At 42.4% G+C, this 17,521-nt stretch overlaps 1 protein-coding gene across 1 annotated transcript in view; it reads right to left on the reverse strand.

Annotated features, from left to right (window-relative positions):
- The window catches only part of chst11 (carbohydrate (chondroitin 4) sulfotransferase 11), a 68,181-nt gene that overhangs the window by 6,434 nt on the left and 44,226 nt on the right, over positions 1-17,521 (reverse strand). The window contains exons 2-3 of the mRNA XM_063906013.1: positions 15,964-16,049; positions 71-300 (exon numbers count right to left, since the gene is read on the reverse strand). Of these exons, the coding sequence (XP_063762083.1) occupies positions 71-300; positions 15,964-16,049 (316 nt within the window). The remainder of the gene's footprint in view (positions 1-70; positions 301-15,963; positions 16,050-17,521) is intronic.

A 17,521-nucleotide genomic window follows, 5' to 3' on the forward strand; every position in this document is an offset into this window, starting at 1 on the left:
CATTTAGAAGAGAATGAACTGTCCAGGGACTCTCCAAGGCCTTTAGATTTAGTCTGGACTGATGACCCACCTGTATTTTCCCCGACCCGTGAGCACCATCATGACGCGCTTCCAGTTGGTACAGGCCACCTTGGGGACGTAGCAGTAGATGAGCTCGTGGTCCTCGTCCACCACCAGGTGCTTGAGGTCTGCGGGGGTCAGGACTCTTCGCTTACGGCTGGATGCGCTGTAGGCTCGACAGGAATCAACCACCTGATCCCTCCGAGTCTGGTGGAGGACAGCGGCTCCAGACAACTCCGGCTGTTGGAGAGGAGGAGGAGAAAGTGGGAGAATTTAAACAAAATGGCTTCAGTAAGTATCTGGATTTGAAGATCTATTGGGGAAATATGACTCCTGATTCAGACACTGACTAATCAGAAGCTCGTTACTAGAGATCAGATAACTGTATTAGGTTAGTGGGAAGATTTAATTATATGTTTTATTGGGTTCAACTTCATTGTATTGCTTTCAACTAACCTGAAGTCAACGTTTCAGTTTTTTCAATGTGCAAGAATTACAAAAGGTCTTCAAAATGTAATAAAATACAAATAAAACTAAAGACATTTGCACAAAATATACATATTTTTAGAATAAAAGACATGTATTAAGAATAGTATCTACACACTATAGAATATTCATAATAATAGGGTCTGAATGGACAGAAACATATACAAACAGTATACTGTCGTAGTAGTTTTGGCTTCAAAAGGATATCTTGTGAGGTAGTGGTCAAATACATCCTGCAAAGTTGTTGTAACACCTGTACACGTGTTGCTCTTATCTTAAAGGCTATGTGCACAGTGTTGAATCTCTTCCCAGTTTTTGTCTTTCTATGTAATTTATGATTTTCGTTTGAATACAATAAAGCACTTCTCCTCCCTACACCTTTCCCCACATGTTGCTGCTACAACTTCCTTTTTATTAGTGAAATGACCGTCTTCCTGTGCCAATAAAGCACTCTAAAATGAATGAAAGTGAACCAAAGGAGAAAGAGGGGGGGTGATAAAGAGATAGAGTCATTAATCTCAGCGTTTATTATCAGACTCTTGTCTTTTTGAGACTCCTACCCGAGTCGCTCCACAGACTATGATGGAGATTAGTCCATCGGTACGGACGACGATAACGCCATGGGAGAGTATTACAGATATGGAGTGTTCAAATCCAGTCAGCAATCATTCATCTCAGATGCTTGTGATGAAGTGGACCATGTCAGGTGAGAGGAGGAGGAGGCTGGGGAGGAATTTAAAAGAGTCAGGAATGTTTTCGTATGCCTCTTGATTATTTTTCCTCCGGGTGTGAACTCCCCTCCAGGGCCATTCCCCCGGATTCCTCACTAAATATAAATTGATGGTGCTGTGATCTGCATCTACCGCTCTTTCCCAAGTGTGGCCTTTCACGGCTCCAAGCTGTCATGACGTCCTGAAATAACGACTCACGAAGACAGCTCGACTAAAGAGGTGTATGTGGACTCCTCTTTGAAGTCGCTCTCCAACAAAGCGGGCGATTCATCGTCTGCACAGCCACGACTTGTGAGAGGAACATCAATCTTCTATACATGTTTCCTCCGGTGGAAACAGACAGAAGCAGTCATTAGGAGGTAATGTAGGAAATGCATGACCTTGGAGTCGGAGATATTTTAGAGATCTGTAACTTCTCTGGATGGTCATGTGGTGATGCAGGTCAGAGGTCGAGGCTCTCTGTCTTTATTTCCAGAAAAATACAATCAATGGGTGAAGAGTTAAGGAGGAACAGTTTTCCAACTGTGCATTCAGGAATATTCAAGAACCAATCATTAACGTTTACATTTCAAATCTGGGGAGGCAGCTTTCTTTATTCCCGTTGGATCTTAAAAGAGCAAACTCCATTGGATTTTTTTAAAGTCAATTAAAGACCTATCTTTTTAAATGTGGCTTTTTATTTTGTGTAGTTTTAGTTGTATTACTGTTCACGTCTCATTGTTTTATGGTTCTGTGATGGATAGAAGTACTTTATTCATCCCAATTTGGGATTTCTTTTCATTGCAGCAGCGGCGAAATAACAAGGCAATGTAATTAAAATAAAATAGCATTTAAAAAGAAAGTAAAAAATATAAACAAAAACAAAATATAAAGGAGGGTATTATATATAACTGTGAAAGGTATGGAATATTACATAGAATAAATGTATCAGGTACAGTACGGTATGTATATCTTTATTTTGTATCTTTTCTTTAGTGAAACTGTGTAAAAAGTCCTGAATTCAAAATGTATTTAAGTATAACTTTTAGTGTCAAAACAGACTTCTATATATTTAGAATGATCGCATTAAATTATTGGTGCATTGATGTGTTCATCACTTCAAAGATCGGGGTTTATTTGAATAACTTGATGTAATACTCGGTAGATTAAGCTATAATAAAACACGATACAATTTAGAAGTTGATTTATATTTTGCATTGATAATCCAAATATGCAAAGTAACCAAAGCAGTCAAATAAATGCAGTTGAATTAAAGTCCTGAAACCTTTGCTGAAGCTAAATAAAACACTAGCTGTACTCTGTTGATTCAACCCAGAGTTATTTTTCATTCCTGAGCAAAACGGGTGACTTTTGAATAACCCGATCCCATTACTAGATAATAACTTCCTGTACATATGGATTTTGCTTCCAACTAAATACCCTCTGCACATAAAAATGTCAATCTTGTTCCCGGAAGATCCTAACAACCCGTTCCCTGAGCATATGGATCTCTGCACTGCACGAAAATAACCCATGTGAGCGCAAGAAAAAGCATGATTTCTGCACGACAGATCATATATTTATGATCCAGTCACAGCGGGATGTTAACTTGGGTGAAAACAATACAGCATGGATCAGCAGTAACACCCTGCCTACAGTGATGCTCCCAGGGCTGCTCTGCTGCCTGTGGCACTGGAAACCTGCAGCGTGTGGAAAGCTCGATTGAGTATGAGGAAATCTTAGAGGGAAAACATCTTGCCGTTCGTGAGGAAGCTAAAGCTTTGACCTTCCAACAGGACAATGATCCCATGCATACCTCCAAGTCCACCGAGGCTTGGTTTCACTCTGGTGGGATTTGAAGAAGGCGTCAGAAGCTGGCGTCTGGCTATGCTTCACGTTTGCAGCAGGTCAGAACAGCAAAAGGAGGCTCTACCAAGTACTGAAGATGCTTGTCATGGAGATACATTTTGCAAATCAACCTAATGTGCAGTGGGGGTTAAATCATTTGGATTGCACCTGTATGTATCTTGCCAAATAACTGCCTTTTCAAACAACATTTGGATCTTATTGTGCTCACAGTCTATATTCCACATGATAGTAAACTCTATGAGTTTACTATCCAGTTGGTGCAGGATTCAAAATCCACTCTTTGTGATTGATTGGAAAAATGAAAACTTCCCAACTCCATACTTTTATCTCTTTTCACCTCATCTATTCTTTCAATCCTTCATCTTCCCTGTCATGAAATCCCTGAAAGGAATTAGGAGGGAATTTTAAATTGACAAGGCATGATTGATTTTGAACATCTCTGCTCCCTTTCCGCTTCCTCTCTTTGTGTGCTCTCTCCTCTTCTATTCATTCTCACGCCAACACATCAAAACCAAACAAGGCGTAACAGCAGAGAAGAAGAAGCTCTTTGTTGATGAAACGCTCTTCTCTTTCTTCCCGCTCTGAACGTCGCAGTGAGTGTGCAGCCGTCTGTCCCAAAGGAGGACAAACACTGTAATTAGCACGGGAGAAAGAAACAAGCGGGGGAATCGTGTCATCTCTTACTGTTCCTTCCTCCTTATCTCTCTCCTTCTTCACAGGATTACTTTCTACTTTATCCGAGCATCTTGGTCGACTCTCTGGTCCATGAGAGGGTAGAAAGATGAGAGGAGGAGATGAAGGAGGCGATAAGTGGATGCAGTGTTTGAAAATTCATCTGTAAAATTAACTAATAATAATAATATGAATTAAAAATAAATAAATACAACATTTAAGAAATTTAGCATTTGTGCAATTTAAATTAAAAAATAAATTCAATTATAATATCTAATACATTCTAAATAAAGAACATAAAAAAATATAACTTAAATTCCAAAGAGATGAGAGAGAGAGGAGGAGATGAAGGAGAAGATAAGTGGATGCAGTCTGAGAGGGATCACTGACCTCTTGGCCATGTCAAGCCTTTCCCATGGGAAAGCAGATCCCATAACTTGCTCATTTCTTCCACATTGACCCTTTAAACCCCCTGTGGACGCATAGTCGCGGGTCAGCGTTGAATAAGAGCGTGCAAAAGTACAAATGCACAACTTTAAAAGTACTAAGCGGCTTCAAATAAAACAGTACTATTGTATATTAGATAAGACGTGTGTCCGACACGCATTTCCAAAAGCATGCAAAGATATTTAGTTTATTGTTTAAAGACGGTGCGTTGTATTAATACATGATGTTTTACTTTCTCCGCTTCTAAATGAACTTTCTACATTTGTCTCACTTTTATTATTTGTTTTTCTTGGTTTTTTGTGAAGTGGATCAATCCAAGAGTTTAGCCCCCCTTGAAAAATAGGATTAACTAAGACAAATAAACTCCGGGTGACTTTACAGAGAAAACAGATGAATCCAAAAATGGAAAACCCCAAATTGTGACGAGGCAATCGTCAAAATAAGGGGACTAAATAATGTGCATAAAATAATGCGTCAAATAATGTGGTCGGAAAACTTCAGGCCTTCTGCCATCTATCCCAAAAACACACGACTTTCTTTTGGAGGTCATTCATCCATTCATAAAACAGGTGTCCATCACATTAATATCTTATAGTTATGAAAATAATATTTAATGAATCAGGCTGCAACTCAAATATATCTGTTATTTTCATTATGGATCAAAAAGCTGTGAATGTCCAATGAAATGAATACGATGTTTCCCTTATCCATTTAAAAGTGGGGGAAATGCAAAGGGAAACCCTACGGATGCCTCTTAACGTAATCTCCACATAGACATCATGATCAGAGTATATGCATAAAGGAAAAGTCTGTGCTTCCTTATCTTCAGAAGGAGTTTGATTCGATCCCATCGTGCATTCACCACAGCGCTCCTCTTCCTGTCGCTGCACATTTGTTGTTGAAACGTGTGAGAAACTAAGGGGAACGTGGAGATTGTGTTTTCCATATTTCAACCGTTCACTTCCTCGCCAAGGCTGCTTGATTCTCATTGAAAGTTGTCACGAGTTTTGAAATATGATCTGAGAATAACAGCGGTAATAAAAGGCTTTGTCCTGATCTGCTGACGAGTGCAGAGGGAGGAGATGGAGGAGGAAGGGAGCTGGGACACACACACACACACACACACACACACACACACACACACACACACACACACACACACACACACACACACACACACACACACACACACACACACACACACACACACACACCAAGAGGAAGGAAATAAGGTTATTAAGTGGGGAAAACCCTCTCATCCCCGTGGGCATCAAAATGAACTTTTTGCTGCAATTTTTCTTTTTCTAAAGTAAAAAAAATACAGCATGAGGCGCTAACATCACACCCCGCCAAAATTAAGCCCCGCCCACTTTCTGGTGAAATAACAGTGTCTTCATGTCTTAAAGCTGCTGAGTCATATATCGCACCTCCAACAACAAATAAGCCCAGAGCTCGGTTCCTTTACTTCCTCTCCAGAAAAAAGGAGAGTGAAAGAAAGGATCAGAAATCTCAGTCTCAGTGTCAGCCTGCTGCCTGCCACTCCCCAGGCAGACCCACCGGATATCCATCCCCTCTTTATCCTCCGTAAGCTGTCTCTGCCGTCTGACCAGACATCTGACCCCATCTCCATATCTCTGGACTCATTGAACCCTTTCTGACCCACAGAGGTATTGTTTTCTGGCAACACTTCAACATTTTACGGGGAAAATCTACATTTTGGTTTGAGGGCGCACACCGACAGTAAGAGGGAGCAGAGACCCTGCTACCCGGTTTAGATAAAACCCTGATGGATGATTCCAGCATATGAGTACTCTTCATCTTGGCAAATACTGACACACAAATGTTTAGTCAGCTATTGGTATTGTACTTTAGCACAGGTTTTTAAGGAGTATTTCCCTTAGTAACTTACTTTGCTTTGATTGTCAATACAAAGTCAAATCCGTTTCAGTATTTTGTAAACGCATGGCTTACTGTGAGATGCATAGCAGGCAATATACCTTTTATTTTGTTAGGTGTAATATCTCAGTACTTCCTACACATGTGGGTAGACTATACATTTCATTTGAGAGTATGAAGCTAAACTTAAACCTCCACCCATCACTCTTTTCTCTCTGCTGCCGACCCCCTCATCCATGCCTTCATCTCCCCTGGATTTAAGAGTCCTCTACGATCCAAACTCCTCGATCCACTCCAGTACATCCAGCCGTCGATATTCCTGACTGCACCGGTCTGTCCTCGTTCAAATCTTTACTATTATTAGTACATTATTATGCAAACCTCTACAGGGCACATGGGGTCTGTTCACACTGAGATGCAAGGGGAGGGATCGGGGTCACTCGGGGTCAGCAGCAAATATTTACTTGTACAAAATGACAAGAATTTGAGACTCGAGGGGCTTTAAGGGACCAGAACTCACACTGAGATATATCCTGAGGATGTTATCTCATGCACGTTGAATTACCATACATATTTAAATGCAGCCTGCTCGTTATTTATCCCTCAGAACTTCAGCAATATGTTCTGAACAGCGTCTCGGAGAGAATGAGATGCGTGTCGGGACGTGCCGCCTCGGGGATTCTGCGCAACATCACAGCACTTTGTTTTGAGCCTAAAGAACAGCTTCCCGTTGCAGTTCACCCCCCCCCCCCGCAGCAGCAGTCGATATTGTTATGAACATATTTCCTTAAGTAATTGTGCAGTCCTGTTTATATTCTATAAGGCGTTCCTGCCTGGTGCAAATATAGACGATTTAAACTTCTGAATTGAATCCAGAGCCGCAGACTCTCCTCACTTTGCTCGGTAATGTTGCAGGAACGATTTTTTCCCCCCCTTATCTCGTGTTTGTACTTCAGCTTATCTCTCATCTTGCTAGCTGTGAAGTCATCTCAACAAAAATCAATAGGTTTCATCGTAAAGCACCTCTCTCTTTCTCACACACACACACACACACACACAGACTGAGCACTAAAGGCCGTCCGTCTCACTAACACTCACTGCTTACAGACGGGCATTCATTGAGAGCAGGCAGGGATAAAGCTGCCAGTGTATCTCGCACACGCACACGCACACACACACACACACACACACACACACACACACACACACACACACACACACACACACACACACACACACACACACACACACAGTAATGCTTCACCTGGATCTCTGAAAAAGCCAACAAGGCAGAGGGCCTCTATAAATCTGTGACAATGCTGACAGTTTATGGGGCAGATCCATCCTCTCCACCGAGGCCACGGCACATTAACGCTCCATAATGTCATTTATCAGGAGTGGGACCAGCACAGGAGCCCCCCCCGCCCCCCAAAAACTAAACATACTGGGCCCCTTTAAACCCTCTTTCCCTGCCATGTGAGGCCACCAACCTGCAGCCTCTCCAGATGCAGGTTTGTTAACAGATCACAGAGCCGCAGAGAGATAAGTGGAAACCTAATTTCACTTTCTTCTCTCCTGTTTTTTTGTTCCCCAGGGGGTAGAACATGGAATGCGGCGGCCCGGGGGGTGGGGGCTACGCTGTCGAGAGGAAAGACAAACTTTGATTCCTCTAAGGGAAAGTCGAGCAGTTTGTCATTATGATGTCTGTGGTGCTATAATTACACCCCCACTTATTCTCTTTGAGACTTACACACACACACACACACACACACACACACACACACACACACACACACACACACACACACACACACACACACACACACACACACACACACACACACACACACACACACACACACACAGATCTGATATGTGCAGCACATGTGCTAATTAAGTAAGTAAAGAAAAGTCCTCACAGCAGATTAGCGTTTCCCATGATGCTTTGCTCAGGTTGTGACCACACAACTGCAGGATGTGTGTATGCACGGTCAGCTGTAGGGTGTGCTCAAACCATTCATTTGTATAATTTTTAATCATAATCTGCATCCTGAGGAGGTTTTAAACGTTCCTTTACGGATGATGCATTTTTTTCTCTTTTATTATGAAAAAAAGCAGTTTTACATTTTATTTACATGTTTACATAATACATATATTTAATAAAGCACTATCCTTTGAGGATGTCTTTATTTTAGCTTACACAAAATCCTAAAAAACATGAGAAGAATAAACCACCTCCGCCCAAACCTAATCCAATAAACAAGAAAAATATACAAAAATCTAAGAAATAAATAAAGAAATCAAACACAATGTCCCTTTTTCTCTCAAACTAAATAAAACAAGTCCCTTGCTTTCAAAAATACGTCCAATACTCCATTGAGAATAAACAAAGTCCGTATTCAAGGACACACCTGTCTCCAATTCAGAGGCGACTTGGCCAGGTGGTTAAAAAAATAATCACAAGACGTCAAGGACAGGATGATTCAAAGAGGAGTTTTTAAAAACCATTTCCTGCTCTCAGCTGCAGCATCTCGCCAAGATAATGTGACATAAAGACTAAAGGGAATAACATTTCTGCTGACTCTTCCAAACCACAGACAAACCAATAGAGGGAAACAGACTAAACGATTCTTAATGTTCTTAACGAGCTCGACCCAATCACCAGAAGAAATGTTTCTGCAAAAAACGTCTTTTCCAGCAAAAAGATCCGGAGCTTCTTGTCTCGCAGACCGTCACGAGGCACTCAAAACTTTCCATTAACACCTGCTCGTGAAATTCTTGTGAAACGGTCTGTTAACGGCTCCTCTCGGCCCCGCTCAGGCCTCAGGTATTCACTCAGCTTTTACACAAAACCGTCTCTAAAGAGCCCGGGGGAGATAATATTCACTATCCCACCGTGTTCCTTTTATGTGGCGCACTGGCTTCGTTTTATCTGACTTTTACTGAAAGGGAAATAGAGCGGGGGTTATTAAATGATTACCCGTTGTTGGCTTTGGAGAGAGTAAAAGAAAAGCTGATTTTTAAAGAGGCTGGACAAACTCACACCTCCTGATCGAATGGTCCAAAAAACAACTGTTTTTTTTAACCACATTTTTAATCGTCTGCACTCAGGATTTATTCTCTCTCTTCTAGTTTGTTGGAAGTCTTTTAGCTTGGGTGCTTCTGGCCTATACTAACTGTGAGGGAATATTTTGTGTAAGCTTGTAAATCTTTAGCTCATTTGCATCTCTTCTCTCTGTCCTCCTCTGACCTGGCTCTACGGCCTTGCAGGTGCTGTTATCTTCATTAAGGAGGGGCAGCCTGGGCTTCCGAAGCCTTGTTGTTCCCACAGTGGGTGCGAGCTCACGCTGACCTAAGATTGGCTTTATTGTTTAGGGACAGCTGGCGCCAGTTTATCTGGCCCACTATGCTCCGGTAAACACCTTATCTGTGAGCTAGACGACAGTTTAAGTTGCACGTATTGTCCGAGCTTGTTTAGTCTGACGTTTGAAGAATGTTGATTATCCATTCAGAACTAGTTAAAACCTATTGTCTAGATCTTCAGAATTGGTTTGGCAGTGACATATCTACAGTAAATGTCTTGTCAATTCTCCAGGCCGTAACTCTGAGTAAACCCAACAGTGTTTTGCCATCAAGCTCCTGCTCTCCAGCGTCTCTCTCTGAGTTTCGTCTCCATTGCTTCAGAAGTTTCCACATCTATTTATTTCTCCCATTATTTTCCTACTGTTGACTTTATGTGTAAATGAGATGCCTTTAATGAACACGTGCAGAGAGACCCCTCCTCAGTAGATGTTTTGTGGTGGAGCTTTTTCCAGGTATGACTTCGCAGAGCTGCATGAATGTGAAGCAGGGCATGTGTTCCCAGTAGCTTCCCCCGGATAAATAAAGGTAAACAAACATTTCCTCCGGCGTTTTCCGTGTCACAGCGGGGGCCTGACACTTTAATCTCAGAGTATATTATCTTTGTAGGAGCATTAGCCTCAAACTAAAACATCTGTGGTGTTTTAACTCCCGGGGATTTGCCCTTCCGGGATTGGACACAACTGATCCGGTGGCAACACACACCTTAAATACCTGTGCATAGGGAATAGGACAGGTACAACACTCTCCCAGCTACTTAACTATTTAGTTTAACCTACAATAACTTCTCCTTTTGACACACAAGTGTTCCAACCAACACCTATCTGGGCTTTCTTTCTGTGGTTATTATTCAAGACAAGAAGGAGCATGATGATTCCTTGGAAAAGAGACAGGGTAATGTGCAACCAGGGCTGAATCATCACAGGACTTTAGCATTGTGTTCTTGTGTCTGCCACAATGGAACAATTTGTCGATCTTAAGAAAAAACAAGCTCGTTATGTCAAGATCATAAAACAATTTCCCCGCTGATCTTCAGGAAAATCTCTCTCTTTGCTCTACGCAGTTTATTTTCTCGGAGAACAAAACCTCTCTAAACCCCTTTGTCTCTCCTCCTTTCTGCAGCGATGCTCACATGCAGCCTCCAGAGATACAGAGACAAAAAGAGTGAAGCCTCCGCCTCTAAATCCCTTTGTCTTTCAACCCTGAATGACTTATCCAGCTTCCCACACACACACACACACACACACGCTCAACTATGGTCTGATGGTTTTACAGAGCAGCACTCAGACAGCTTCTATGGCGTCTTTGCTGTGGGTGAAAGGTGCCACGTTTCTTTCAAGTCGATGCCAGTGTCTGAAGCTGTGTTCCTGCATAATCTGGCCCAGGGTGCCAAATCCAGGGAGGACCGGAGGGGAAGCATGAGAAAACACACATCCACACACCCACACACCCACACACCCACACACACCCACACCCACACACACACAACTAAGCAGGATATCGCAACTGGTATAACAACCAAGACAAGTATTATCTTGTGGCACAGACACATGCAGACACTTTCCACCCTTCGCTGAATCCATTCATTTATGAAACACTAAAATACCACTCACACATAATATGGTTGTCTTTATCGCAATCAAAGTTCCATCCAAGTTATAGCATTTGGACGACGAAAAACAGCCCAAAAGTCTCTCAGTTTAATAATCAATCTTCCTTTTTGTCCAAATAATCATGAGTTCTGTGGCTGAAAGAAGGCTAGAGGCTAAAATGTGTTTTATTCACATCTTTTTTCACAGCAGCGTCCCTTATTATTCAGTTTGTATGGCATGTGTGCGCGGGAGGAGACCCCAGGACACAACCAGAGCACGTGGGAGGGAATCCACCTGCCTTTGCTTTGAAATCCCTTAAAAAGAGTTGGAGGAGGCGGCTGTGGAGAAGCATGTGTGGGCTTTTTGTTTAACCATAAGGCAACCCAAACGCAGATAAGCAGTGGAGAGAGGAGGACTCTACCAAACACAAAACCCCAGAACCTTTCAGCAGGAATCATTGCTTGGAAGAAACTTTAAGGGTCCCTATTGGGGGTTTTCCCTTTCCTGTAGTGTCCTCTAAACAAATATGAACCTGAACAAAATGTTCACTTCTGTCTCATTATTTAGTTTTCTTTTTACAATTTGACTATTTTTCAGAATATTTACTTTTATCTCAGAATTAGATTTTTTTTTACTTGACTTTTTCAAAACTTCCTTGTTTTTCCTTCAGAATTTGAATTTTTTTCATAATTTGACTGACAGGGTGAAAAGAGATGCTGCAGCACAGGCAGTATGAGAAAAATAAAGAGCTTTTTGTACATTAAAGCATGGAGACATGTCCCAGGAGAGACACTACATACAAAGATAATCCTAAAAAATGAGCACAATAGGGCCCCTTTAAATACATTACAATTGAACAAGCACTCATCCTCATCAGATGAAATGCTCGTTGCCATGGTGCTGTGTGATCACTCTGAAGAGAGAGGGTCCAAAATCTGCCAGGACTGATTTGTAGCCGACGAGTGTGGTAAACAGCTCCAGGCTACGTCAAGTGTATAGTGTGCATACTTCTGATTGTGGTTTCGTCCTGACAACTTCCTGACACATCTCAGAAATGGTGTCTGTTCACAAACCTGGATTCTCTCCACCTCATTCTTCATATTTTCAATTAGAAACCATATAGGGATGGATGAATATGAACACAAGCAGACTATTTATGTGGGCAAAATGTACGAGGAAAAGGGGGAGCATAAACTCCTGATCCTATCAATTAACATGTGCTTGCCTTTTTACTTAATATGTAACTCTACTCATTCTCCTTTGACATTTCCCCGCTGCGGGGCGGATAAAGGGTTTCTGGTTTCTGTCAAATCTTACCACACACACACACACACACACACACTACAAGGACACTTCATTCGTGTCGATTTAGTCATTCTCCACAGTTCCAAACCCATATCTGTCCATGATTCTCACCAGCCTAGTTTCCCATCTCTGAATCAACATTCAGCTGTGGCTCGGTAATAACGGGGTCTGCATGCCTCCAGGAGAAACAAGAAAAAACATTTCCATGAGGAGGAGACAGATTATTACTAGTTTCCTTCCCTGTATTTAGATGATATCTGTGTGTGGCCTCGTGAAATCATTCCCTCTGGAGGTATTTTGGCAAATCCCTCCCTTTGATTTTAATCGTGATTAATGAAACCGGTGCCCTGAGTCTAGTGGAGCGCTGAAGGAAGAGCAAACTTAAACTTATGTATATGTAGAAGCTCGCCTCTGCCCTGCATAATGTACCTTTAGCCTTCAATGAAGACCTGACTATTAATTCAATGCAGGACTTTTTAAACAGTACGAACTAAGTTAAGTTGAGCTGGAGGACTTGGACGTGATGCTTTGCTATGAGCTCTGCTTCTTTTACCTTTACAAAGAAAGGGTTTTCTCCTCTGAATGTGATGACACTGTATGAAACACTTCTACAGATTCAAGGACAAGGTGAGCCAGACCACCTCTGATGTGATAACACGTGTGCATATACATCCAGATACCTATTGTTTGTTTACTTATCATCTGCATCAAGGAGGTCATGTTTTCTGTGTTTGAAATCTACTTGCTTGAACTCATTCAATCAAGAAGCTGATTTGAATCACGGGGGGCAGAAACCTGGCATTATATGGTGTCAGAATAATCTAGAAAATGAGTTCCTGACTAAGAAGAATTAAATTGGAGGAAGAAGAAGAATAGGAAGAAGAGGAAGATGAAGAAGAACAAGAAGAAGAATGATTAGTTTAACCCTTACCCTAAAACTGAGTTGGCAAAAATTAGTCAAAAATGTCCCAAGGGTCTACATTTCAAATTCCTTCTCACAAAGACACACACACACACACACACACACACACAAACACACACAGTGACATCTCTCTCTCGACCGCTGACCCTATACACCCTCGTACAGTTTACTCTAGCTGCAGTAACACCCCCTTATGCACACAGAAACATATCAATGGGACTTCACATGAGTGAGAACGTGTGGAAAAACCCTCCCAAAAAAAAGAAAGAAGGGGAGTCCATGTGCACCCGGTTTAATCTGAGCCGTCCAGAAAACCACTTAAAGCCCCCCTGTGTGTGTGTGTGTGTGTGTGTGTGTGTGTGTGTGTGTGTGTGTGTGTGTGTGTGTGTGTGTGTGTGTGTGTGTGTGTGTGTGTGTGTGTGTGTGTGTGTGTGTGTGTGTGTGTTTAAAGAGGTGCACAGTGATAGATGTCCAACAGAGGGAAAGAGGAGCTAAATGTGAGGAAGCTGGAGGGTGAAAGGAGGCAGAGGAGAGGGGATGAAGGACAGCTGGAGGTGTGAGGAGAGAGACGACAGGGGGTGAGCTGCAGACAGCGGGAGATAGATAGTGAGGAGGTGATGGGAGAAGAGAGGAGGAGCAGAACGTATCCAATCCATCACTGGGATAGCATCACCCCCAGCAGCGTCCCCCTCTCTCCTCTGCAGAGAGAGGAACGCATTGTTCCACAGCTTCTGCAGGAACACACGAACGGGCTTTCCTGCCAGATCTCCATTGTTGGTGGTGTTGCATGATGAAGCACATCTTGTGTTTGCTCCTCATCCTCGCCAGCTCTACGTTGTTAAATTCCTCTCCTGTCGTCGCAGGTTTCAGTCCACTCGCTCCAGATTGGTAATCCATCACAGCCAACATTTTAGGACCTTTTGCTATTTCTCAGAATTACATTACCGCGGGAGGCAGGGAACTGTTTAGAATACTCATGGTGCATTCAAGGACACCTGGAGGTCTAAGATAAACAGAAACTTCTTTTTGGAACAACTTGCAGCTTTAAAGCTTGTAGTTTGAGCTCTTTGTAGTTCTGTTGACTGTAAAAGCAACGTACTCCCCAAGGTATGCATTGAGATTAGGCACTGTTGCTAAAGTTAGAGCACAAGCTGTCAGACGTGAGAAAAGTTGGAAAGAAAGAGTCTGGTTCAACTCTGATCGACCTCATTTTTCTTGTCAAATGAGCCATTATTAAACACATTACAGGTGTCTTTTTTTTGTTGATTTTACCTCCAAATAGAAGCTGCATTACTTTATCTGCTAAAACTGCTGGCTTGCTTACAACCTGTCAGATAAACTGGCCACTAATGCTTCAGTGGGAATACTTAAAAATCTGAATAACATATTTCTGCACGCCGCTCACTTTAATACAAAAACCCTCCAGTTCGATAAAATTAGAAAAATAAGCAACTTTTTGAACAATAAAGCATGGAAACATGTGACAGCAGGGGCACTAAATACAAATACGAACCTGAAAATTAGCATTATATGTCCTTTTTAATCACACAGGAGTATAAAGGGTACCAATTACTGGTCAGCATTATCCTTTTACATCCTCTGACGTTGGCCTTCCAAATGTAATTTCCTCCCAATACAGCTTGTGAATGCAATCCTTTTTTGGCAGCTGCAAGTGAGGTGATTGGCCGGCCAACAAAGCTCTTTCTACCCTTAAAAATACTGGCTGCCAGGTGGGTGGGAAATCATCCTAAAATGCATCATATGCTTTGAAAAGTAGTCGGCAGTAATTAACAAAGAATAGGCAAGGTTTGTTGGATTGTGTGAAACCAAAAAATACTGCTCGGTTGTGATTGGTCAACCGCTTAGAGATGTCCCGCCCCTTAGCCTATCATGTGTTGGAGCTCGAGCCAATAGAATCGCAAGTATAACAAAGTGATTTTGAGATGTTCCAGAAGTACACAAAGGAGTCCAATGGAGGCGTTTGGAGACCATTTACATGCACTCAAACATATATGACACACTACAGGAAAGGGATACCCCCAAAAGTATAATAGAGCCTCTTAATAGCAACCTCTGTCCCCTCCTCCCCATCTCTCCTCACTGTAAACCGCCCAATTAATCAGAAATGCCATTAAGAAAGCAGCCTGTTTCATGCCGGCAGTCACGTAGTCACAGCAGGTGTCATGTTTCTCATCTCATGACTGTAGATGGTGGAGAGCTAAGGTGAGGCTGTGACAGTGCAATAATAGTCCTGCTACTCACCGAGACAAGAGAGGATTACCAGCTGCTGACGCCGAACACTTTGTTTGAGTAGCTTTCTCTTTCTCTGCTCTGTTCTCGCAGAAGGTGTTTACTTAAATTGGCAAAAACTCTGTCGTCTTGCGACCGTTTTCATTCCTGGAAGGCAGTTTTATCGCCTCATTTCCAGACCACAGTTGGACGATGGACAGCTATTAATGCTAATGCTATCCACTTGAGTTTCCATAGGATGCTCAATGAGGCTGAGAGTCACATGGCTGTCAAAAGTGTCCACAGGATATCTGATGCTGGGGTCGAAGCCTCAGCCTCTGACAGCTGGGAGAGGAGCAGAGTGCAGATAGGATAAAGAGATGAAGGTCAAAACAGTGAGATGCATGCCTCCTACCTGGGTGGGGTTGTAGAGCTCCTGCAGGGCGTTGCGGGATCCTTTCCGACAGCAGCCCTCCACCACGAAGGGGTTCCTCCGCATGACTGCAACACAGAGAGGAAAACACCACTGAGGACATTCAAACTAACCGATGCAATCAAGGAGTCACAAAGGAAACAAACTTTTGTAATAAGTCCCCTTTTTAAGGTCTTAATAGGAGTCAGGATGATGGTGCATTGAATTTCCCTTGACTCTCTTGTGCCATTTGCTTTAAAAAACACAATTTTCGACGCCAATTTTTCCCATTTGCCAACTGCAAAGCTGCAACCAAAATCCTTGCTACCCTAAAAGCTTTTTTCCCATACACCAAACTAGCAGACCTCTCTAAAAGCTGAATTAGAAATCTGAGGGTAAAATGAGTCATTTGTCTTTGTATGACTCTCTCTTTAAAGACACAACACTGGTGAAGAGTTGTGATTTTTGGACGAGCAATTCGGCTTTTTCCTCTCAATGGATTTCAGGAGTCTATCTGTAGGAAGAACCCTCCTATAGCGACACATCAAAGGTAAGATGCCACAGAGTTTCGACTCCTCTTTGTTTCACCGTAGACCCCCTGCACCCGTCCTAGAGGACACCACTTTGGAAACCCGGACCAACTGCTGTGAGAAGGAAGGCAGGGAAAGCTACAGGGAGAAATAATGAGAGCACTGACTGAATGCCAAGGGCAGAGCCACAGTTCAGTGTTTGTTTGGCTGGAGCTCAGCTCTTTACACAACTCGATACAGAGCGGTGGCTGCTGGCAGCGCAGCCGTCCGCCCCCGCCAACACTCTCTCCAATTACTCAGGGTGGAAAAGCGCTGAAGGACGGCGCACGATCGACAGGGAACAAAATTAACCGTTATAACTAGAAAGCCGAGGGATTTAATGGCAGTTTATTCCACTCATGTTCATGGATGCGTTGCTGCCATCAGGAGAGCGAAGAGATGGAGACATTTCTATACAGCGTCTCGTTCGGGGGTTGCAGAGACATAATGCGTTTGATTTATGAATGATATCGTAGTAGTGAGACATTGGAGGGAGTTGTTATCTTTCCAACGTAATTCTCAATTTATTTGTTGGATATATTAAAAAATCATGGTTCAGTTTTAGATTTTCTTCCCTTAAGTTTATCCAATTAAACGTCTCCTCTCTGCAGAGACAAAATACCTCATCCAGATGGTATTTTGGAATATATTTTTGCCTTTTTGTACCTCCTTCAATTTATATATTTCAATACTTTTGCCCTAACCACAGGCGTCGTTTATACTGGGGACATGTCTCCACCACTTTTGGAAATGGCCAATTTTGTCCCCAACACTTCGCGTTCGGATATTTAGTGAAAAATGTTCTGAAATAGCGTGCATAAATAATTCTACACTTTGAGAAAGGTTTATTTGCACAAGGATCTGGAGGACTGTTCACACTCTCTGGGTGTATTTCTGGTGACCCAATATTAGTAACAACTGAATAGAGAATAGCCTTTTTGCAGGAGCGTAGCATAGTAGCTCCACTAGTTTATAAAGTACAAAAATATTAA

This window comes from Eleginops maclovinus, chromosome 17, assembly GCF_036324505.1.
Source record: "Eleginops maclovinus isolate JMC-PN-2008 ecotype Puerto Natales chromosome 17, JC_Emac_rtc_rv5, whole genome shotgun sequence".
NCBI lineage: Eukaryota > Metazoa > Chordata > Actinopteri > Perciformes > Eleginopidae > Eleginops > Eleginops maclovinus.